Source organism: Eucyclogobius newberryi, unplaced genomic scaffold (genome assembly GCF_026437365.1).
Source record: "Eucyclogobius newberryi isolate DKJ021-1_F unplaced genomic scaffold, fEucNew1.0.hap1 SCAF_6, whole genome shotgun sequence".
Classification (NCBI taxonomy): domain Eukaryota; kingdom Metazoa; phylum Chordata; class Actinopteri; order Gobiiformes; family Gobiidae; genus Eucyclogobius; species Eucyclogobius newberryi.
Window position 1 is genome coordinate 2,366,021 of NW_027316278.1, and position 24,733 is coordinate 2,390,753.

The 24,733-nt window shown below is 54.8% G+C and overlaps 1 protein-coding gene across 1 annotated transcript in view; it reads left to right on the forward strand.

Moving 5' to 3' along the window:
• The first annotated feature begins 204 nt into the window (after positions 1-204).
• sh2d3cb (SH2 domain containing 3Cb) overlaps positions 205-24,733 on the forward strand; it is a 28,589-nt gene continuing 4,060 nt past the window's right edge. Inside the window, exons 1-7 of the mRNA XM_072432951.1 lie at positions 205-369; positions 9,864-9,918; positions 19,179-19,507; positions 19,598-19,753; positions 19,833-19,948; positions 22,863-23,034; positions 23,141-23,252. Of these exons, the coding sequence (XP_072289052.1) occupies positions 205-369; positions 9,864-9,918; positions 19,179-19,507; positions 19,598-19,753; positions 19,833-19,948; positions 22,863-23,034; positions 23,141-23,252 (1,105 nt within the window). The remainder of the gene's footprint in view (positions 370-9,863; positions 9,919-19,178; positions 19,508-19,597; positions 19,754-19,832; positions 19,949-22,862; positions 23,035-23,140; positions 23,253-24,733) is intronic.

Consider the following 24,733-nt stretch of genomic DNA (forward strand, 5'->3'; position numbering starts at 1 on the left):
GCCCCTGGGACTGGCCCCTGACACTGGCCCCTGACACTGGCCCCTGACACTGGCCCCTGACACTGGCCCCTGACCAGTTTGTTTCTAGCTTTTATTTCTGGATTTTATGGCACATAAACGTTCCCACAATGTGGCCCCTGTCTCTGAGGCTGAATGGACGGACTCCCAGCTCAGGGGCCAGTTTGAGGAGTCTCTGTGGTGCACATGCGCAGTAGCTCTGAGTCCCGGTCCCTCCGCTCAGACCGCGGAGACACGCGACCGGGACGCGCGAGTCCCCGAGAGCAGCGAGGGACCGGGCGCGAGCGGCAGGTGCACGAGCGGCAGGTGCACGAGCGGCAGGTGCACGAGCGGCAGGTGCACGAGCGGCAGGTGCGTCAGGACTTTTTACTTTCATAAACAGAAATATGACTCACTTAAACACAAATGTTTTTTGAAGTAAAAATATAAATACAATGTGAGAAAAGTGAAAAGTAAAGTGTTAATCATTGAAAATGTTTGACTTTGTTCTGTCTCTGTTTATTATAAATTATATTATTATATTATTATTATAAATATTCTACTTTTAAATTGAGTTGATGGTTTGTGTCTGAAGAAGTCGTGAGCGACAGATCTCGACCCGGACTACACCCGGACTACAGGGACTACACCCGGACTACAGGGACTACACCCGGACTACAGGAACTACACCCGGACTACAGGGACTACACCCGGACTACAGGGACTACACCCGGACTACAGGGACTACACCCGGACTACAGGGACTACACCCGGACTACACCCGGACTACAGGAACTACACCCGGACTACAGGGACTACACCCGGACTACAGGGACTACACCCGGACTACAGGGACTACACCCGGACTACACCCGGACTACAGGAACTACACCCGGACTACAGGGACTACACCCGGACTACGCCCGGACTACAGGGACTACACCCGGACAACAGGGACTACACCCGGACTACAGGAACTACACCCGGACTACAGGGACTACACCCGGACTACAGGGACTACACCCGGACTACAGGGACTACACCCGGACTACAGGAACTACACCCGGACTACAGGGACTACACCCGGACTACAGGGACTACACCCGGACTACAGGGACTACACCCGGACTACAGGAACTACACCCGGACTACAGGGACTACACCCGGACTACAGGGACTACACCCGGACTACAGGAACTACACCCGGACTACAGGGACTACACCCGGACTACAGGGACTACACCCGGACTACAGGGACTACACCCGGACTACAGGAACTACACCCGGACTACAGGAACTACACCCGGACTACAGGAACTACACCCGGACTACAGGGACTACACCCGGACTACAGGGACTACACCCGGACTACAGGAACTACACCCGGACTACAGGAACTACACCCGGACTACAGGGACTACACCCGGACTACAGGGACTACACCCGGACTACAGGAACTACACCCGGACTACAGGGACTACACCCGGACTACAGGGACTACACCCGGACTACAGGAACTACACCCGGACTACAGGGACTACACCCGGACTACAGGAACTACACCCGGACTACAGGGTCAGCGTGAGGCTCGTGTCGTGTTTAATCCGGATTATCCTGATGCTCGGTCACATGACCATCATGAAGTACATTTTCAAACAGCCACTGCAATACTGCCACTTTTACTGAAGTTACTACTATTACTACTACTACTACTACTATTACTATTACTACTACTACTACTACTACTACTACTACTATTACTATTACTACTACTACTACTACTACTACTACTACTATTACTATTACTACTACTACTACTACTACTACTACTACTATTACTACTACTACTACTACTACTACTACTACTACTACTACTAGTAGTAGTAGTAGTATAACTACTATTACAGTATTTCATCCACCACTGCAAAACGTAAGATTACACTATGTAAAGATTTTAAACGGCTCCTCTGCGCCTCCTGCTGGACAAACGGCTCCTCTGCGCCTCCTGCTGGACAAACGGCTCCTCGTGTTTGATGAATCGTGAAGGACTCTGTGATTCTCGGGCTTTTTACAGACGACACTAAAGAGTTTGTTCAGAGCTGCAGCTCAGACAGAGCCTCCAGTCAGACCCTGAGACCAGAGCCTCCAGTCAGACCCTGAGACCCCGAGACTCACACTGAGCTCAGTCTCTTCAGACTCGTGTCAGGCTCAAGTGTCTCCGCCTGAATCCACAACAGAGCTCTGTCCTTTAGAACTTTAGTCCTGGTTTAGTCCCAGTTTAGTCCTGGTTTGAGTCTGACCTCTGTGTTTCAGGGCGGAGCCTGAAGCTGGGGGAGGAGAGTACGTGATGGTGAGTAAATCTAGATTTGTTGTTCTTTGGATCCTTTTAGCTACAACAGAGTTCTTCCTGGTTCTGGTTTAGAAAACAAATATCTGATGTTGGATTAGAGACACGCACTCGCTACTGACCACATCTGACCACATCTGACCACATCTGACCACATCTGACCCCATCTGACCACATCTGACCCCATCTGACCCCATCTGACCGCATCTGACCGCATCTGACCGCATCTGACCACATCTGACCCCATCTGACCCCATCTGACCACATCTGACCCCATCTGACCCCATCTGACCGCATCTGACCGCATCTGACCGCATCTGACCACATCTGACCACATCTGACCCCATCTGACCACATCTGACCCCATCTGACCCCATCTGACCGCATCTGACCGCATCTGACCGCATCTGACCACATCTGACCCCATCTGACCCCATCTGACCCCATCTGACCGCATCTGACCACATCTGACCCCATCTGATCCCATCTGATCACATCTGACCGCATCTGACCGCATCTGACCACATCTGACCCCATCTGACCCCATCTGACCCCATCTGACCACATCTGACCCCATCTGACCCCATCTGACCCCATCTGACCCCATCTGACCACATCTGACCTCATCTGACCCCATCTGACCACATCTGACCACATCTGACCCCATCTGACACCATCTGACCCCATCTGACCCCATCTGACCCCATCTGACCACATCTGACCACATCTGACCACATCTGACCCCATCTGACCCCATCTGACCACATCTGACCACATCTGACCACATCTGACCCCATCTGACCACATCTGACCACATCTGACCACATCTGACCCCATCTGACCCCATCTGACCACATCTGACCCCATCTGACCCCATCTGACCCCATCTGACCACATCTGACCCCATCTGACCCCATCTGACCACATCTGACCACATCTGACCACATCTGACCACATCTGACCACATCTGACCCCATCTGACCCCATCTGACCACATCTGACCACATCTGACCACATCTGACCCCATCTGACCCCATCTGACCACATCTGACCCCATCTGACCCCATCTGACCCCATCTGACCACATCTGACCACATCTGACCCCATCTGACCCCATCTGACCACATCTGACCACATCTGACCCCATCTGACCCCATCTGACCACATCTGACCACATCTGACCCCATCTGACCCCATCTGACCACATCTGACCACATCTGACCACATCTAACCCCATCTGACCACATCTGACCACATCTGACCACATCTGACCACATCTGACCCCATCTGACCCCATCTGACCACATCTGACCCCATCTGACCCCATCTGACCCCATCTGACCACATCTGACCCCATCTGACCCCATCTGACCACATCTGACCACATCTGACCACATCTGACCACATCTGACCCCATCTGACCACATCTGACCCCATCTGACCACATCTGACCCCATCTGACCACATCTGACCACATCTGACCTCATCTGACCCCATCTGACCACATCTGACCACATCTGACCACATCTGACCACATCTGACCACATCTGACCTCATCTGACCCCATCTGACCCCATCTGACCCCATCTGACCACATCTGACCACATCTGACCCCATCTGACCACATCTGACCCCATCTGACCACATCTGACCTCATCTGACCCCATCTGACCACATCTGACCACATCTGACCACATCTGACCACATCTGACCCCATCTGACCACATCTGACCCCATCTGACCACATCTGACCACATCTGACCACATCTGACCACATCTGACCTCATCTGACCCCATCTGACCACATCTGACCACATCTGACCACATCTGACCCCATCTGACCACATCTGACCACATCTGACCACATCTGACCACATCTGACCCCATCTGACCACATCTGACCACATCTGACCACATCTGACCACATCTGACCTCATCTGACCCCATCTGACCACATCTGACCCCATCTGACCCCATCTGACCACATCTGACCACATCTGACCTCATCTGACCCCATCTGACCACATCTGACCACATCTGACCACATCTGACCTCATCTGACCCCATCTGACCCCATCTGACCCCATCTGACCACATCTGACCACATCTGACCACATCTGACCCCATCTGACCCCATCTGACCCCATCTGACCACATCTGACCCCATCTGACCCCATCTGACCCCATCTGACCACATCTGACCCCATCTGACCACATCTGACCCCATCTGACCACATCTGACCACATCTGACCACATCTGACCACATCTGACCTCATCTGACCCCATCTGACCACATCTGACCGCATCTGACCGCATCTGACCGCATCTGACCACATCTGACCCCATCTGACCCCATCTGACCCCATCTGACCGCATCTGACCACATCTGACCCCATCTGATCCCATCTGATCGCATCTGACCGCATCTGACCGCATCTGACCACATCTGACCCCATCTGACCCCATCTGACCACATCTGACCCCATCTGACCCCATCTGACCCCATCTGACCCCATCTGACCACATCTGACCTCATCTGACCCCATCTGACCACATCTGACCACATCTGACCCCATCTGACACCATCTGACCCCATCTGACCCCATCTGACCCCATCTGACCACATCTGACCACATCTGACCACATCTGACCCCATCTGACCCCATCTGACCACATCTGACCACATCTGACCCCATCTGACCACATCTGACCACATCTGACCACATCTGACCACATCTGACCCCATCTGACCCCATCTGACCACATCTGACCCCATCTGACCCCATCTGACCCCATCTGACCACATCTGACCCCATCTGACCCCATCTGACCACATCTGACCACATCTGACCACATCTGACCACATCTGACCCCATCTGACCCCATCTGACCACATCTGACCACATCTGACCACATCTGACCCCATCTGACCCCATCTGACCACATCTGACCCCATCTGACCCCATCTGACCCCATCTGACCACATCTGACCACATCTGACCCCATCTGACCCCATCTGACCACATCTGACCACATCTGACCCCATCTGACCACATCTGACCCCATCTGACCCCATCTGACCACATCTGACCCCATCTGACCCCATCTGACCACATCTGACCACATCTGACCACATCTGACCCCATCTGACCACATCTGACCCCATCTGACCACATCTGACCCCATCTGACCACATCTGACCACATCTGACCACATCTGACCACATCTGACCTCATCTGACCCCATCTGACCACATCTGACCACATCTGACCACATCTGACCACATCTGACCACATCTGACCTCATCTGACCCCATCTGACCCCATCTGACCCCATCTGACCACATCTGACCACATCTGACCCCATCTGACCACATCTGACCCCATCTGACCACATCTGACCTCATCTGACCCCATCTGACCACATCTGACCACATCTGACCACATCTGACCACATCTGACCTCATCTGACCCCATCTGACCCCATCTGACCACATCTGACCCCATCTGACCCCATCTGATCCCATCTGACCCCATCTGACCACATCTGACCACATCTGACCACATCTGACCCCATCTGACCCCATCTGACCACATCTGACCACATCTGACCACATCTGACCCCATCTGACCCCATCTGACCACATCTGACCACATCTGACCACATCTGACCACATCTGACCACATCTGACCTCATCTGACCCCATCTGACCACATCTGACCACATCTGACCACATCTGACCACATCTGACCTCATCTGACCCCATCTGACCCCATCTGACCCCATCTGACCACATCTGACCACATCTGACCCCATCTGACCACATCTGACCCCATCTGACCACATCTGACCTCATCTGACCCCATCTGACCACATCTGACCACATCTGACCACATCTGACCACATCTGACCTCATCTGACCCCATCTGACCCCATCTGACCACATCTGACCCCATCTGACCCCATCTGACCCCATCTGACCCCATCTGACCACATCTGACCACATCTGACCACATCTGACCCCATCTGACCCCATCTGACCCCATCTGACCACATCTGACCACATCTGACATCATCTGACCCCATCTGACCCCATCTGACCACATCTGACCACATCTGACCCCATCTGACCACATCTGACCACATCTGACCACATCTGACCACATCTGACCTCATCTGACCCCATCTGACCACATCTGACCACATCTGACCACATCTGACCCCATCTGACCACATCTGACCACATCTGACCACATCTGACCACATCTGACCCCATCTGACCACATCTGACCACATCTGACCACATCTGACCACATCTGACCACATCTGACCTCATCTGACCCCATCTGACCACATCTGACCCCATCTGACCCCATCTGACCACATCTGACCACATCTGACCTCATCTGACCCCATCTGACCACATCTGACCACATCTGACCACATCTGACCTCATCTGACCCCATCTGACCCCATCTGACCACATCTGACCACATCTGACCACATCTGACCCCATCTGACCCCATCTGACCCCATCTGACCCCATCTGACCACATCTGACCCCATCTGACCACATCTGACCCCATCTGACCACATCTGACCACATCTGACCCCATCTGACCACATCTGACCCCATCTGACCACATCTGACCACATCTGACCACATCTGACCACATCTGACCCCATCTGACCACATCTGACCCCATCTGACCACATCTGACCTCATCTGACCCCATCTGACCACATCTGACCACATCTGACCACATCTGACCACATCTGACCCCATCTGACCACATCTGACCCCATCTGACCACATCTGACCTCATCTGACCACATCTGACCACATCTGACCCCATCTGACCACATCTGACCACATCTGACCACATCTGACCACATCTGACCCCATCTGACCACATCTGACCCCATCTGACCACATCTGACCTCATCTGACCCCATCTGACCACATCTGACCACATCTGACCACATCTGACCACATCTGACCCCATCTGACCACATCTGACCACATCTGTGATTTGGTTCTGGACTCATAACAAATTCTAGCTCTGACGTATTATGTCCTTTTTGTTCTAGAATCTAAACCATCTTAAACCTTCTGTTCATCGTCAAAGACGTAAACACTGCCATGTGTCGCTGTCAATGTCGCACACGGACCTTATATAGTGTCGCACACGTCTTCAGGGCAGAAGTGAAGCCGGCGAAATAAGTTTAAAGACGCGAGAGACAGAACCGCGTCTCCACACGTGAACACTGAAGTGAACCGTGTCTCCACGTGTGAACACTGAAGTGAACCGTGTCTCCACGTGTGAACACTGAAGTGAATTGTGTCTCCACGTGTGAACACTGAAGTGAACCGTGTCTCCACGTGTGAACACTGAAGTGAACCGTGTCTCCACGTGTGAACGCTGAAGTGAACCGCGTCTCCACGTGTGAACGCTGAAGTGAACCGCGTCTCCACACGTGAACGCTGAAGTGAACCGTGTCTCCACGTGTGAACGCTGAAGTGAACCGTGTCTCCACACGTGAACGCTGAAGTGAACCGTGTCTCCACGTGTGAACGCTGAAGTGAACCGCGTCTCCACGTGTGAACACTGAAGTGAACCGCGTCTCCACACGTGAACGCTGAAGTGAACCGTGTCTCCACACGTGAACGCTGAAGTGAACCGTGTCTCCACGTGTGAACGCTGAAGTGAACCGCGTCTCCACGTGTGAACGCTGAAGTGAACCGTGTCTCCACGTGTGAACACTGAAGTGAACCGTGTCTCCACATGTGAACACTGAAGTGAACCGTGTCTCCACGTGTGAACACTGAACTGAACCGCGTCTCCACACGTGAACACTGAAGTGAACCGTGTCTCCACGTGTGAACACTGAAGTGAACCGTGTCTCCACGTGTGAACACTGAAGTGAACCGCGTCTCCACGTGTGAACGCTGAAGTGAACCGCGTCTCCACGTGTGAACGCTGAAGTGAACCGCGTCTCCACGTGTGAACGCTGAAGTGAACCGCGTCTCCACGTGTGAACGCTGAAGTGAACCGCGTCTCCACGTGTGAACGCTGAAGTGAACCGCGTCTCCACGTGTGAACACTGAAGTGAACCGCGTCTCCACGTGTGAACACTGAAGTGAACCGCGTCTCCACGTGTGAACACTGAAGTGAACCGTGTCTCCACACGTGAACACTGAAGTGAACCGTGTCTCCACGTGTGAACACTGAAGTGAACCGCGTCTCCACGTGTGAACACTGAAGTGAACCGTGTCTCCACACGTGAACACTGAAGTGAACCGTGTCTCCACACGTGAACACTGAAGTGAACCGCGTCTCCACGTGTGAACACTGAAGTGAACCGCGTCTCCACGTGTGAACACTGAAGTGAACCGTGTCTCCACGTGTGAACACTGAAGTGAACCGCGTCTCCACGTGTGAACACTGAAGTGAACCGTGTCTCCACACGTGAACACTGAAGTGAACCGTGTCTCCACGTGTGAACACTGAAGTGAACCGCGTCTCCACGTGTGAACACTGAAGTGAACCGTGTCTCCACGTGTGAACACTGAAGTGAACCGCGTCTCCACGTGTGAACACTGAAGTGAACCGCGTCTCCACGTGTGAACACTGAAGTGAACCGTGTCTCCACGTGTGAACACTGAAGTGAACCGTGTCTCCACGTGTGAACACTGAAGTGAACCGTGTCTCCACGTGTGAACACTGAAGTGAACCGCGTCTCCACGTGTGAACACTGAAGTGAACCGTGTCTCCACGTGTGAACACTGAAGTGAACCGTGTCTCCACGTGTGAACACTGAAGTGAACCGTGTCTCCACGTGTGAACACTGAAGTGAACCGCGTCTCCACGTGTGAACACTGAAGTGAACCGTGTCTCCACGTGTGAACACTGAAGTGAACCGTGTCTCCACACGTGAACACTGAAGTGAAACATTGTATCAGATGAAACAGCTGCTTTGACCCTTGACCCCGACTGACCCTGTCAACAACACTCAACATGCTCTTGGTGTTGAGTTGAGTCGTAGCTCGTGATGTGTAAGTTGTAACTTCTGTTAAAAACAGTGAATGAATCAGACAAGTTGAGTTCATTTCACTGCAGTTAAACCTCGTGTTGGAGTCGTCCTGGTTCAGTGTCTTTGTTACGTTGTTATAACTTTATGCAAATATGGCATGAGTTCAGGTCCGGACCTGAACCTGAACCTGAACCTGAACGCAGGTTTAGGTCTGCATCCCTAATCTGACCACACCCGACCACACCCGACCACATCTGACCACATCTGGTGCCGGGGGTTCCTGTACAGGTCTTATACTGAGAGTCATGTGGTGCCTAAAACACACACACCACAGGACCAGGACCAGGAACTGACCAGGACCAGGACCAGGACCAGGACCAGGACCAGGACCAGGACCAGGACCAGGACCAGGACCAGGACCAGGACCAGATCTGCAGAAGAAGCTCCTGTTTGAATCATCACATGTTCTGTTTGTCCCTCCAGTTTTCAAAGAAGAAGCTCTGTGAGGGCCTGGAGCTGGACTCAGGTCTGGACCCGGGTCTGCGGTCAGAGGAGCTGAGGTCAGAGGAGCACCCCCTGTGGTCAGAGGAGCTGAGGTCAGAGGAGCACCCCCTGTGGTCAGAGGAGCTGAGGTCAGAGGAGCACCCCCTGTGGTCAGAGGAGCTGAGGTCAGAGGAGCACCCCCTGTGGTCAGAGGAGCTGAGGTCAGAGAGGACCGCAGGTCAGGAGGACCTGCGGTCAGTTCACAGGTGAGTTCGAATCCTCATGATTTACTCATAGTTTGAACGTTTTTAATAGTTTCTACATTTACGAGATGGAAATATGTGGCTCTGCTCAGAGGAAGTGGCTCATCAGAGGAAGTGGCTCTGCTCAGGGGGAGTGGCTCTGCTCATGGGAAGTGGCTCATCAGAGGAAGTGGCTCTGCTCAGGGGGAGTGGCTCTGCTCATGGGAAGTGGCTCATCAGAGGAAGTGGCTCTTCAGGGGAAGTGGCTCTGCTCAGAGGAAGTGGCTCATCAGAGGAAGTGGCTCTGCTCAGAGGAAGTGGCTCATCAGAGGAAGTGGCTCTGCTCAGGGGGAGTGGCTCTGCTCAGAGGAAGTGGCTCATCAGAGGAAGTGGCTCTGCTCAGAGGAAGTGGCTCATCAGAGGAAGTGGCTCTGCTCAGAGGAAGTGGCTCATCAGAGGAAGTGGCTCTGCTCAGGGGGAGTGGCTCTTCAGAGGAAGTGGCTCTGCTCAGGGGGAGTGGCTCTGCTCATGGGAAGTGGCTCATCAGAGGAAGTGGCTCTTCAGGGGAAGTGGCTCTGCTCAGAGGAAGTGGCTCATCAGAGGAAGTGGCTCTGCTCAGAGGAAGTGGCTCATCAGAGGAAGTGGCTCTGCTCAGGGGGAGTGGCTCTGCTCAGAGGAAGTGGCTCATCAGAGGAAGTGGCTCTGCTCAGAGGAAGTGGCTCATCAGAGGAAGTGGCTCTGCTCAGAGGAAGTGGCTCATCAGAGGAAGTGGCTCTGCTCAGGGGGAGTGGCTCTTCAGAGGAAGTGGCTCTGCTCAGGGGGAGTGGCTCTGCTCAGAGGAAGTGGCTCATCAGAGGAAGTGGCTCTTCAGGGGAAGTGGCTCTGCTCAGAGGAAGTGGCTCATCAGAGGAAGTGGCTCTGCACAGAGGAAGTGGCTCATCAGAGGAAGTGGCTCTGCTCAGGGGGAGTGGCTCTTCAGAAGAAGTGGCTCTGCTCAGGGGGAGTGGCTCTGCTCAGGGGAAGTGGCTCTGCTCAGAGGACGTGGCTCATCAGAGGAAGTGGCTCTTCAGGGGAAGTGGCTCTGCTCAGAGGAAGTGGCTCATCAGAGGAAGTGGCTCTGCTCAGGGCAAGTGGCTCTTCAGAGGAAGTGGCTCTGCTCAGGGAAAGTGGCTTTTCAGAGGAAGTGGCTCTGCTCAGGGGAAGTGGCTCTGCTCAGAGGAAGTGGCTTTTCAGAGGAAGTGGCTCTTCAGAGGAAGTGGCTCTTCAGGGGAAGTGTCTCTGCTCAGGGGGAGTGGCTCTGCTCAGAGGAAGTGGCTCATCAGAGGAAGTGGCTCTTCAGGGGAAGTGGCTCTAGTCAGAGGAAGTGGCTCATCAGAGGAAGTGGCTCTGCTTAGAGGAAGTGGCTCATCAGAGGAAGTGGCTCTTCAGGGGAAGTGGCTCTGCTCAGAGGAAGTGGCTCATCAGAGGAAGTGGCTCTGCTTAGAGGAAGTGGCTCATCAGAGGAAGTGGCTCTGCTCAGGGGGAGTGGCTCTTCAGAGGAAGTGGCTCTGCTCAGGGGGAGTGGGTCTGCTCAGTGGAAGTGGCTCATCAGAGGAAGTGGCTCTTCAGGGGAAATGGCTCTGCTCAGAGGAAGTGGCTCATCAGAGGAAGTGGCTCTGCTCAGAGGAAGTGGCTCATCAGAGGAAGTGGCTCTGCTCAGGGGAGTGGCTCTTCAGAGGAAGTGGCTCTTCAGAGGAAGTGGCTCTGCTCAGGGGAAGTGGCTCTGCTCAGAGGAAGTGGCTTTTCAGAGGAAGTGGCTCTGCTCAGGGGAAGTGGCTCTTCAGAGGAAGTGGCTCTCCTCAGGGAAAGTGGCTCATCAGAGGAAGTGGCTCTGCTCAGAGGAAGTGGCTCTTCAGAGGAAGTGGCTCTTCAGGGGAAGTGGCTCTGCTCAGGGAAAGTGGCTCATCAGAGGAAGTGGCTCTGCTCAGGGGGAGTGGCTCTTCAGAGGAAGTGGCTCTGCTCAGAGGAAGTGGCTCATCAGAGGAAGTGGCTCTGCTCAGAGGAAGTGGCTCATCAGAGGAAGTGGCTCTGCTCAGGGGGAGTGGCTCTTCAGAGGAAGTGGCTCTGCTCAGGGGGAGTGGCTCTGCTCAGGGGGAGTGGTTCTGCTCAGAGGAAGTGGCTCATCAGAGTAAGTGGCTCTTCAGGGGAAGTGGCTCTGCTCAGAGGAAGTGGCTTTTCAGAGGAAGTGGCTCTTCAGAGGTAGTGGCTCTTCAGAGGAAGTGGCTCTGCTCAGGGGAAGTGGCTCCTCAGAGGAAGTGGCTCTTCAGGGGAAGTGGCTCTTCAGGGGAAGTGGCTCTTCAGAGGAAGTGGCTCTGCTCAGGGGAAGTGGCTCTGCTCAGGGGAAGTGGCTCTTCAGAGGAAGTGGCTCTGCTAAGAGGAAGTGGCTCTTCAGAGGAAGTGGCTCTTCAGAGGAAGTGGCTCTGCTCAGGGGAAGTGGCTCTGCTCAGAGGAAGTGGCTTTTCAGAGGAAGTGGCTCTGCTCAGGGGAAGTGGCTCTTCAGAGGAAGTGGCTCTGCTCAGGGAAAGTGGCTCATCAGAGGAAGTGGCTCTGCTCAGAGGAAGTGGCTCTTCAGAGGAAGTGGCTCTTCAGGGGAAGTGGCTCTGCTCAGGGAAAGTGGCTCATCAGAGGAAGTGGCTCTGCTCAGGGGGAGTGGCTCTTCAGAGGAAGTGGCTCTGCTCAGAGGAAGTGGCTCATCAGAGGAAGTGGCTCTGCTCAGAGGAAGTGGCTCATCAGAGGAAGTGGCTCTGCTCAGGGGGAGTGGCTCTTCAGAGGAAGTGGCTCTGCTCAGGGGGAGTGGCTCTTCAGAGGAAGTGGCTCTGCTCAGGGGGAGTGGCTCTGCTCAGAGGAAGTGGCTCATCAGAGGAAGTGGCTCTTCAGGGGAAGTGGCTCTGCTCAGAGGAAGTGGCTCATCAGAGGAAGTGGCTCTGCTCAGGGGGAGTGGCTCTTCAGAGGAAGTGGCTCTGCTCAGGGGGAGTGGCTCTGCTCAGGGGGAGTGGCTTTGCTCAGAGGAAGTGGCTCATCAGAGGAAGTGGCTCTTCAGGGGAAGTGGCTCTGCTCAGAGGAAGTGGCTCATCAGAGGAAGTGGTTTTCCTCAGAGGAAGTGGCTCATCAGAGGAAGTGGCTCTGCTCAGGGGAAGTGACTCTTCAGAGGAAGTGGCTCTGCTCAGGGAAAGTGGCTCATCAGAGGAAGTGGCTCTGCTCAGAGGAAGTGGCTCATCAGAGGAAGTGGCTCTGCTCAGAGGAAGTGGCTCATCAGAGGAAGTGGCTTTTCAGAGGAAGTGGCTCTTCAGAGGAAATGGCTCTTCAGAGGAAGAGGCTCTGCTCAGGGGAAGTGGCTCTGCTCAGAGGAAGTGGCTTTTCAGAGGAAGTGGCTCTTCAGAGGAAGTGGCTCTTCAGAGGAAGTGGCTCTGCTCAGGGGAAGTGGCTCCTCAGAGGAAGTGGCTCTTCAGGGGAAGTGGCTCTTTAGGGGAAGTGGCTCTTCAGAGGAAGTGGCTCTGCTCAGGGGAAGTGGCTCTGCTCAGGGGAAGTGGCTCTTCAGAGGAAGTGGCTCTGCTCAGAGGAAGTGGCTCTTCAGAGGAAGTGGCTCTGCTAAGAGGAAGTGGCTCTTCAGAGGAAGTGGCTCTTCAGAGGAAGTGGCTCTGCTCAGGGGGAGTGGCTCTGCTCAGGGGGAGTGGTTCTGCTCAGAGGAAGTGGCTCATCAGAGGAAGTGGCTCTTCAGGGGAAGTGGCTCTGCTCCGAGGAAGTGGCTTTTCAGAGGAAGTGGCTCTGCTCAGGGGAAGTGGCTCTTCAGAGGAATTGGCTCTGCTCAGGGAAAGTGGCTCATCAGAGGAAGTGGCTCTGCTCAGAGGAAGTGGCTCTTCAGAGGAAGTGGCTCTTCAGGGGAAGTGGCTCTGCTCAGGGAAAGTGGCTCATCAGAGGAAGTGGCTCTGCTCAGGGGGAGTGGCTCTTCAGAGGAAGTGGCTCTGCTCAGAGGAAGTGGCTCATCAGAGGAAGTGGCTCTGCTCAGGGGGAGTGGCTCTTCAGAGGAAGTGGCTCTGCTCAGGGGGAGTGGCTCTTCAGAGGAAGTGGCTCTGCTCAGGGGGAGTGGCTCTGCTCAGAGGAAGTGGCTCATCAGAGGAAGTGGCTCTTCAGGGGAAGTAGCTCTGCTCTGAGGAAGTGGCTCATCAGAGGAAGTGGCTCTGCTCAGAGGAAGTGGCTCATCAGAGGAAGTGGCTCTGCTCAGGGGGAGTGGCTCTTCAGAGGAAGTGGCTCTGCCCAGGGGGAGTGGCTCTGCTCAGGGGGAGTGGCTCTGCTCAGAGGAAGTGGCTCATCAGAGGAAGTGGCTCTTCAGGGGAAGTGGCTCTGCTCAGAGGAAGTGGCTCATCAGAGGAAGTGGTTTTCCTCAGAGGAAGTGGCTCATCAGAGGAAGTGGCTCTGCTCAGGGGAAGTGACTCTTCAGAGGAAGTGGCTCTGCTCAGGGAAAGTGGCTCATCAGAGGAAGTGGCTCTGCTCAGAGGAAGTAGCTCATCAGAGGAAGTGGCTCATCAGAGGAAGTGGTTTTCCTCAGAGGAAGTGGCTCATCAGAGGAAGTGGCTCTGCTCAGGGGAAGTGACTCTTCAGAGGAAGTGGCTCTGCTCAGGGAAAGTGGCTCATCAGAGGAAGTGGCTCTGCTCAGAGGAAGTGGCTCATCAGAGGAAGTGGCTCTGCTCAGAGGAAGTGGCTCATCAGAGGAAGTGGCTCTGTTCAGGGGGAGTGGCTCTGCTCAGGGGGAGTGGCTTTTCAGAGGAAGTGGCTCTGCTCAGGGGAAGTGGCTCTGCTCAGAGGAAGTGGCTTTTCAGAGGAAGTGGCTCTTCAGAGGAAATGGCTCTTCAGAGGAAGAGGCTCTGCTCAGGGGAAGTGGCTCTGCTCAGAGGAAGTGGCTTTTCAGAGGAAGTGGCTCTTCAGGGGAAGTGGCTCTGCTCAGGGAAAGTGGCTCATCAGAGGAAGTGGCTCTGCTCAGGGGGAGTGGCTCTTCAGAGGAAGTGGCTCTGCTCAGGGGGAGTGGCTCTGCTCAGGGGGAGTGGCTCTGCTCAGAGGAAGTGGCTCTGCTCAGAGGAAGTGACTCTTCAGAGGAAGTGGCTCTGCTCAGGGAAAGTGGCTCATCAGAGGAAGTGGCTCTGCTCAGAGGAAGTGGCTCATCAGAGGAAGTGGCTCTGCTCAGAGGAAGTGGCTCATCAGAGGAAGTGGCTCTGTTCAGGGGGAGTGGCTCTGCTCAGGGGGAGTGGCTTTTCAGAGGAAGTGGCTCTGCTCAGGGGAAGTGGCTCTGCTCAGAGGAAGTGGCTTTTCAGAGGAAGTGGCTCTTCAGAGGAAGTGGCTCTTCAGAGGAAGAGGCTCTGCTCAGGGGAAGTGGCTCTGCTCAGAGGAAGTGGCTTTTCAGAGGAAGTGGCTCTTCAGAGGAAGTGGCTCTTCAGAGGAAGTGGCTCTGCTCAGGGGAAGTGGCTCCTCAGAGGAAGTGGCTCTTCAGGGGAAGTGGCTCTTCAGGGGAAGTGGCTCCTCAGAGGAAGTGGCTCTGCTCAGGGGAAGTGGCTCTGCTCAGGGGAAGTGGCTCTTCAGAGGAAGTGGCTCTGCTCAGAGGAAGTGGCTCTTCAGAGGAAGTGGCTCATCAGAGGAAGTGGCTCTTCAGGGGAAGTGGCTCTGCTCAGAGGAAGTGGCTCATCAGAGGAAGTGGCTCTGCTCAGAGGAAGTGGCTCATCAGAGGAAGTGGCTCTGCTCAGGGGGAGTGGCTCTTCAGAGGAAGTGGCTCTGCTCAGGGGGAGTGGTTCTGCTCAGGGGGAGTGGCTCTGCTCAGAGGAAGTGGCTCATCAGAGGAAGTGGCTCTTCAGGGGAAGTGGCTCTGCTCAGAGGAAGTGGCTCATCAGAGGAAGTGGTTTTCCTCAGAGGAAGTGGCTCATCAGAGGAAGTTGCTCTGCTCAGGGGAAGTGACTCTTCAGAGGAAGTGGCTCTGCTCAGGGAAAGTGGCTCATCAGAGGAAGTGGCTCTGCTCAGAGGAAGTGGCTCATCAGAGGAAGTGGCTCTGCTCAGAGCAAGTGGCTCATCAGAGGAAGTGGCTCTGTTCAGGGGGAGTGGCTCTGCTCAGGGGGAGTGGCTTTTCAGAGGAAGTGGCTCTGCTCAGGGGAAGTGGCTCTGCTCAGAGGAAGTGGCTTTTCAGAGGAAGTGGCTCTTCAGAGGAAGTGGCTCTTCAGAGGAAGAGGCTCTGCTCAGGGGAAGTGGCTCTGCTCAGAGGAAGTGGCTCTTCAGAGGAAGTGGCTCTGCTCAGGGAAAGTGGCTCATCAGAGGAAGTGGCTTTGCTCAGAGGAAGTGGCTCTTCAGAGGAAGTGGCTCTTCAGGGGAAGTGGCTCTGCTCAGGGAAAGTGGCTCATCAGAGGAAGTGGCTCTGCTCAGGGGGAGTGGCTCTTCAGAGGAAGTGGCTCTGCTCAGGGGGAGTGGCTCTTCAGAGGAAGTGGCTCTGCTCAGGGGGAGTGGCTCTGCTCAGAGGAAGTGGCTCATCAGAGGAAGTGGCTCTGCTCAGAGGAAGTGGCTCATCAGAGGAAGTGGCTCTGCTCAGGGGGAGTGGCTCTGCTTAGAGGAAGTGGCTCATCAGAGGAAGTGGCTCTTCAGGGGAAGTGGCTCCGCTCAGAGGAAGTGGCTCATCAGAGGAAGTGGTTTTCCTCAGAGGAAGTGGCTCATCAGAGGAAGTGGCTCTGCTCAGGGGAAGTGACTCTTCAGAGGAAGTGGCTCTGCTCAGGGAAAGTGGCTCATCAGAGGAAGTGGCTCTGCTCAGAGGAAGTGGCTCATCAGAGGAAGTGGCTCTGCTCAGAGGAAGTGGCTCATCAGAGGAAGTGGCTCTGTTCAGGGGGAGTGGCTCTGCTCAGGGGGAGTGGCTTTTCAGAGGAAGTGGCTCTGCTCAGAGGAAGAGGCTCTAATCAGGGGAAGTGGCTCTGCTCAGAGGAAGTGGCTTTTCAGAGGAAGTGGCTCTTCAGAGGAAGTGGCTCTGCTCAGGGGAAGTGGCTCCTCAGAGGAAGTGGCTCTTCAGGGGAAGTGGCTCTTCAGGGGAAGTGGCTCTTCAGAGGAAGTGGCTCTGCTCAGGGGAAGTGGCTCTGCTCAGGGGAAGTGGCTCTTCAGAGGAAGTGGCTCTGCTCAGAGGAAGTGGCTCTTCAGAGGAAGTGGCTCTTCAGAGGAAGTGGCTCTGCTCAGGGGAAGTGGCTCTGCTCAGAGGAAGTGGCTTTTCAGAGGAAGTGGCTCTGCTCAGGGGAAGTGGCTCTTCAGAGGAAGTGGCTCTGCTCAGGGAAAGTGGCTCATCAGAGGAAGTGGCTCTGCTCAGAGGAAGTGGCTCTTCAGAGGAAGTTGCTCTTCAGGGGAAGTGGCTCTGCTCAGGGAAAGTGGCTCATCAGAGGAAGTGGCTCTGCTCAGGGGGAGTGGCTCTTCAGAGGAAGTGGCTCTGCTCAGAGGAAGTGGCTCATCAGAGGAAGTGGCTCTGCTCAGAGGAAGTGGCTCATCAGAGGAAGTGGCTCTGCTCATGGGGAGTTGCTCTGCTCAGGGGGAGTGGCTCTTCAGAGGAAGTGGCTCTGCTCAGGGGAAGTGGCTTTTCAGAGGAAGTTGCTCTGCTCAGGGGAAGTGGCTCTGCTCAGAGGAAGTGGCTTTTCAGAGGAAGTGGCTCTTCAGAGGAAGTGGCTCTTCAGAAGAAGAGGCTCTGCTCAGGGGAAGTGGCTCTGCTCAGAGGAAGTGGCTTTTCAGAGGAAGTGGCTCTTCAGAGGAAGTGGCTCTTCAGAGGAAGTGGCTCTGCTCAGGGGAAGTGGCTCCCCAGAGGAAGTGGCTCTTCAGGGGAAGTGGCTCTTCAGGGGAAGTGGATCTTCAGAGGAAGTGGCTCTGCTCAGGGGGAGTGGCTCTGCTCAGAGGAAGTGGCTCATCAGAGGAAGTGGCTCTTCAGGGGAAGTGGCTCATCAGAGGAAGTGACTCTGCTCAGAGGAAGTGGCTCTTCAGGGGAAGTGGCTCTGCTCAGGGGGAGTGGCTCTGCTCAGAGGAAGTGGCTCATCAGAGGAAGTGGCTCTGCTCAGAGGAAGTGGCTCTGCTCAGAGGAATTGGCTCTTCAGGGGAAGTGGCTCTGCTCAGAGGAAGTGGCTCATCAGAGGAAGTGGCTCTGCTCAGGGGGAGTGGCTCATCAGAGGAAGTGGCTCTGCTCAGGGGGAGTGGCTCTGCTCAGGGGGAGTGGCTCTTCAGAGGAAGTGGCTCTGCTCATGGGAAGTGGCTCATCAGAGGAAGTGGCTCTTCAGGGGAAGTGGCTCTGCTCAGAGGAAGTGGCTCATCAGAGGAAGTGGCTCTGCTCAGAGGAAGTGGCTCATCAGAGGAAGTGGCTCTTCAGAGGAAGTGGCTCATCAGAGGAAGTTGCTCTTCAGGGGAAGTGGCTCTTCAGGGGAAGTGGCTCTTTAGAGGAAGTGGCTCTTCAGGGGGAGTGGCTCATTGGCTCAAATGTGTTTACAGCAGGTGTTTTTTTTATTTATTTATTTGACAAAAACAAAACAAAAAATCATCATTTTTCTTTTCTACAGAACGACTTTTCACTCAGAGACGGAAGAATCCAGAGAGTCTCCTCCCACATCTGTGGAGCCTGACCATGCTAACGCTAGCCACGCTAACAAGGCTAACAAGGCTAACAAGCTGCTAATGTCACCAACACCATCTTCAGACCAAGACCTAAACCAAGACCTCAACCAAGACCTAAACCAAGACCTCAACCAAGACCTAAACCAAGACCTCAACCAAGACCTAAACCAAGACCTAAACCAAGACCTCAACCAAGACCTAAACAGAGACCTAAACCAAGACCTAAACCAAGACCTAAACCAAGACCTCAACCAAGACCTAAACCAAGACCTAAACCAAGACCTAAACCAAGACCCAAACCAAGACCTCAACCAAGACCTAAACCAAGACCTAAACCAAGACCTAAACCAAGACCTCAACCAAGACCTAAACCAAGACCTCAACCAAGACCTAAACCAAGACCTAAGCCAAGACCCAAACCAAGACTTAAACCAAGATTTGGACCTTAACCAAGACTTGGACCGGGACTTGGACCAGGACCAGGACCGGGACCAGGACCAGGACCAGGACCAGGACCAGGACCAGGACCAGGACCAGGACCAGGACCAGGACCGGGACCAGGACCAGGACCAGGACCAGGACCAGGACCAGGACCAGGACCAGGACCAGGACCAGGACCAGGACCAGGACCAGGACTGGACTGGCTACACTGAGCTGGTTCCTCAGAGCTTCGTGGAGCGGCTGCACGTGGCGGCTCACGGCTCAGAGAAGCTAAAGGCTAAGGACGTGCCGGAGTCCACTTCCTGCTTCAGCCTCGAGGCCGAGGTCACTTCCTGTTTCCGCCCCGAGGCCGAGGTCACTTCCTGTTTCCGCCCCGAGGCCGAGGTCACTTCCTGTTTCCGCCCCGAGGCCGAGGTCACTTCCTGTTTCCGCCCGCTCTCGTACCGGTCGGCGCTGATGTCGGCAGAGAACCGGCCCCTGGAGGTGGACGTCCTGCGACGGGTCAAACACGTCCTGGCCCAGGTTCAGCCCAGGACGGCCGCTCTGCACATGACCCGGGCCGACTGCCGGGTGAGGGGCCATGGCCACGCCCTTCACACCTGTGCCAGGTGAAGACGTGAGACCCTGAGAACCTCGTCTCTGTCCTCAGGTGGGACGCATCCTGCAGGTGACCCCGGAGCAGCAGAGGATCATGGGAGTCACTTCTGGAGTGGAGCTGCTCACGTTACCGCACGGACGACAGCTCCGACTGGACCTGCTCGAGAGGCAAGTCCCAGTCTGGGTTTAGTCCTGGTTTAGTCCTGGTTTAGTCCTGGTTTAGACCTGGTTTAGACCTGGTTTAGTCCTGGTTTAGACCTGGTTTAGTCCTGGTTTAGTCCTGGTTTAGACCTGGTTTAGTCCTAGTTTAGTCCTGGTTTAGACCTGGTTTAGTCCTGGTTTAGTCCTGGTTTAGACCTGGTTTAGTCCTGGTTTAGTCCTGGTTTAGTCCTGGTTTAGTCCTGGTTTAGTCCTGGTTTAGACCTGGTTTAGACCTGGTTTAGTCCTGGTTTAGACCTGGTTTAGACCTGGTTTAGTCCTGGTTTAGACCTGGTTTAGACCTGGTTTAGTCTTGGTTTAGACCTGGTTTAGTCCTGGTTTAGTCCTGGTTTAGACCTGGTTTAGTCCTGGTTTAGTCCTGGTTTAGTCCTGGTTTAGACCTGGTTTAGACCTGGTTTAGTCCTGGTTTAGACCTGGTTTAGACCTGGTTTAGACCTGGTTTAGTCCTGGTTTAGACCTGGTTTAGACCTGGTTTAGACCTGGTTTAGTCCTGGTTTAGTCCTGGTTTAGACCTGGTTTAGTCCTGGTTTAGTCCTGGTTTAGACCTGGTTTAGTCCTGGTTTAGACCTGGTTTAGACCTGGTTTAGACCTGGTTTAGTCCTGGTTTAGACCTGGTTTAGACCTGGTTTAGACCTGGTTTAGTCCTGGTTTAGACCTGGTTTAGACCTAGGCACTGTCTCCACCTCAAGTCCCTCTCCTGACCAGGATCGGGCTGTAGTCCTGGTCCTGGTCCTGGTCCTGGTCCTGGTCCTGGGTCAGTCCTGGTCCTGGTCCTGGTCCTGGTCCTGTCCTGGTCCTGTCCTGGTCCTGGTCCTGGTCCTGGTCCTGTCCTGGTCCTGGTCCTGGTCCTGGTCCTGGTCTCAGTCCTGGTCATGGTCCTGGTCCTGATCATGGTCCTGGTCCTGGTCCTGGTCCTGGTCCTGGTCCTGTTCCTGTTCCTGTTCCTGGTCCTGGTCCTGGTCCTGGTCTTGGCCCTGGTCCTGGTCCTGGTCCTGGTCCTGGTCCTGTTCCTGTTCCTGGTCCTGGTCCTGGTCCTGGTCCTGGTCCTGGTCCTGGTCCTGGTCCTGGTCCTGGTCCTGGTCCTGTTCCTGGTCCTGGTCCTGGTCCTGGTCCTGGTCCTGGTCCTGGTCCTGTTCCTGGTCCTGGTCCTGGTCCTGGTCCTGGTCCTGGTCCTGGTCCTGTTCCTGGTCCTGGTCCTGGTCCTGTTCCTGGTCCTGTTCCTGGTCCTGGTCCTGGTCCTGGTCCTGGTCCTGGTCCTGGTCCTGGTCCTGTTCCTGGTCCTGGTCCTGTTCCTGTTCCTGTTCCTGGTCCTGTTCCTGGTCCTGGTCCTGGTCCTGGTCCTGGTCCTGGTCCTGGTCCTGGTCCTGGTTCCATTCCTGGTCCTGGTCCTGGTCCTGGTCCTGGTCCTGGTCCTGGTCCTGTTCCTGGTCCTGGTCCTGGTCCTGGTCCTGGTCCTGGTCCTGGTCCTGGTCCTGGTCCTGGTCCTGGTCCTGGTCCTGGTCCTGGTCCTGTTCCTGTTCCTGGTCCTGGTCCTGGTCCTGTTCCTGGTCCTGGTCCTGGTCCTGGTCCTGGTCCTGGTCCTGGTCCTGGTCCTGGTCCTGGTCCTGTTCCTGTTCCTGTTCCTGGTCCTGGTCCTGGTCCTGGTCCTGGTCCTGGTCCTGGTCCTGGTCCTGGTCCTGGTCCTGGTCCTGTTCCTGGTCCTGGTCCTGGTCCTGGTCCTGGTCCTGGTCCTGGTCCTGTTCCTGGTCCTGGTCCTGGTCCTGGTCCTGGTCCTGGTCCTGGTCCTGTTCCTGGTCCTGGTCCTGGTCCTGTTCCTGGTCCTGTTCCTGGTCCTGGTCCTGGTCCTGGTCCTGGTCCTGGTCCTGGTCCTGGTCCTGTTCCTGGTCCTGGTCCTGTTCCTGTTCCTGTTCCTGGTCCTGTTCCTGGTCCTGGTCCTGGTCCTGGTCCTGGTCCTGGTCCTGGTCCTGGTCCTGGTTCCATTCCTGGTCCTGGTCCTGGTCCTGGTCCTGGTCCTGGTCCTGGTCCTGTTCCTGGTCCTGGTCCTGGTCCTGGTCCTGGTCCTGGTCCTGGTCCTGGTCCTGGTCCTGGTCCTGGTCCTGGTCCTGTTCCTGTTCCTGGTCCTGGTCCTGGTCCTGTTCCTGGTCCTGGTCCTGGTCCTGGTCCTGGTCCTGGTCCTGGTCCTGGTCCTGGTCCTGGTCCTGGTCCTGGTCCTGTTCCTGGTCCTGGTCCTGGTCCTGGTCCTGGTTCCATTCCTGGTCCTGGTCCTGGTCCTGGTCCTGGTCCTGGTCCTGTTCCTGTTCCTGGTCCTGGTCCTGGTCCTGGTCCTGGTTCCATTCCTGGTCCTGGTCCTGGTCCTGGTCCTGGTCCTGGTCCTGTTCCTGTTCCTGGTCCTGGTCCCGGTCCCGGTCCCGGTCCCGTTCCCGGTCCTGTTCCTGTTCCTGTTCCTGGTCCTGGTCCTGGTCCTGGTCCTGGTTCCATTCCTGGTCCTGGTCCTGGTCCTGGTCCTGGTCCTGGTCCTGGTCCTGTTCCTGTTCCTGGTCCTGGTCCTGGTCCTGGTCCTGTTCCTGTTCCTGGTCCTGGTCCTGGTCCTGGTCCTGGTCCTGGTCCTGTTCCTGGTCCTGGTCCTGGTCCTGGTCCTGGTCCTGGTCCTGGTCCTGGTCCTGGTCCTGTTCCTGGTCCTGGTCCCGGTCCTGTTCCTGTTCCCGGTCCCGGTCCCGGTCCCGTTCCCGTTCCCGTTCCCGGGACCGGGACCGGGACCGGGACCGGGAACGGGTCCCGGTCCCGGTCCCGGTCCCTGTCCCGTTCCCGGTCCCGGTCCCGGTCCTGTTCCTGGTCCTGGAGGTCTAACTCTGGCTCTCTGCAGGTTCCAGACGATGGCTCTGGCTCTTGCGGTGCAGATCTTGGGCTGCACTGGGACTCTGGAGGAGCGGGCGTGGCTGGTGAACAGGTTCATCCTGACGGCTGAAGAGCTCAGGAGCTTCATGGGAAACATGTTCGGGTTTGGAGCGGTGATGAGGGCACTGCAGCTACCACAGGTCAGAACCTCTCACCTGTCACATGCTCCTGTCACATGCTCCTGTCACATGCTCCTGTCACATGCTCCTGTCACATGCTCCTGTCACATGCTCCTGTCACATGCAGGTGTCTCGTCTGGACCAGACCTGGGCGACGTTGCGGCAGCGACACACAGAGGGCGCTGTTCTGTACGACAAAACCCTCAGGCCTTTTATGAAGCGTCTGAACCAGGGACGAGGTGAGACTAAACCAGGACTAAACCAGGACTAAACCAGGACTAAACCAGGACTAAACCAGGACTAAACCAGGTCTAAACCAGGACTAAAGCAGGACTAAACCAGGACTAAACCAGGACTAAACCAGGTCTAAACCAGGACTAAAGCAGGACTAAAACAGGACTAAACCAGGACTAAACCAGGACTAAACCAGGACTAAACCAGGACTAAACCAGGACTAAACCAGGTCTAAACCAGGACTAAAGCAGGACTAAACCAGGACTAAACCAGGACTAAACCAGGTCTAAACCAGGACTAAAGCAGGACTAAACCAGGACTAAACCAGGACTAAAACAGGACTAAACCAGGACTAAACCAGGACTAAACCAGGACTAAACCAGGACTAAACCAGGTCTAAACCAGCACTAAACCAGGACTAAACCAGGACTAAACCAGGACTAAACCAGGACTAAACCAGGTCTAAACCAGGACTAAAGCAGGACTAAACCAGGACTAAACCAGGACTAAAACAGGACTAAACCAGGTCTAAACCAGGACTAAACCAGCACTAAACCAGGACTAAACCAGGACTAAACCAGGACTAAACCAGGTCTAAACCAGGACTAAAGCAGGACTAAACCAGGACTAAACCAGGACTAAAACAGGACTAAACCAGGACTAAACCAGGACTAAACCAGGACTAAACCAGGACTAAACCAGGACTAAACCAGGTCTAAACCAGGTCTAAACCAGGACTAAACCAGGACTAAACCAGGTCTAAACCAGGTCTAAACCAGGACTAAACCAGGACTAAACCAGGTCTAAACCAGGACTAAACCAGGACTAAACCAGGACTAAACCAGGTCTAAACCAGAACTAAACCAGGACTAAACCAGGACTAAACCAGGTCTAAACCAGAACTAAAGCAGGACTAAAGCAGGACTAAAGCAGGACTAAACCAGGTCTAAACCAGGACTAAAGCAGGACTAAAGCAGGACTAAACCAGGACTAAACCAGGACTATACCAGGACTAAAGCAGGACTAAACCAGGTCTAAACCAGGACTAAACCAGGACTAAACCAGGACTAAACAAGGACTAAACCAGGACTAAAGCAGGACTAAAGCAGGACTAAAGCAGGACTAAAGCAGGACTAAACCAGGACTAAACCAGGTCTAAACCAGGACTAAACCAGGACTAAACAAGGACTAAACCAGGACTAAAGCAGGACTAAAGCAGGACTAAACCAGGACTAAACCAGGTCTAAACCAGGTCTAAACCAGGACTAAACCAGGTCAAAACCAGGTCTAAACCAGGACTAAACCAGGTCTAAACCAGGTCTAAACCAGGACTAAACCAGGACTAAACCAGGTCTAAACCAGGACTAAACCAGGTCAAAACCAGGTCTAAACCAGGACTAAACCAGGTCTAAACCAGGTCTAAACCAGGACTAAACCAGGACTAAACCAGGACTAAACCAGGACTAAACCAGAACTAAACCAGGAC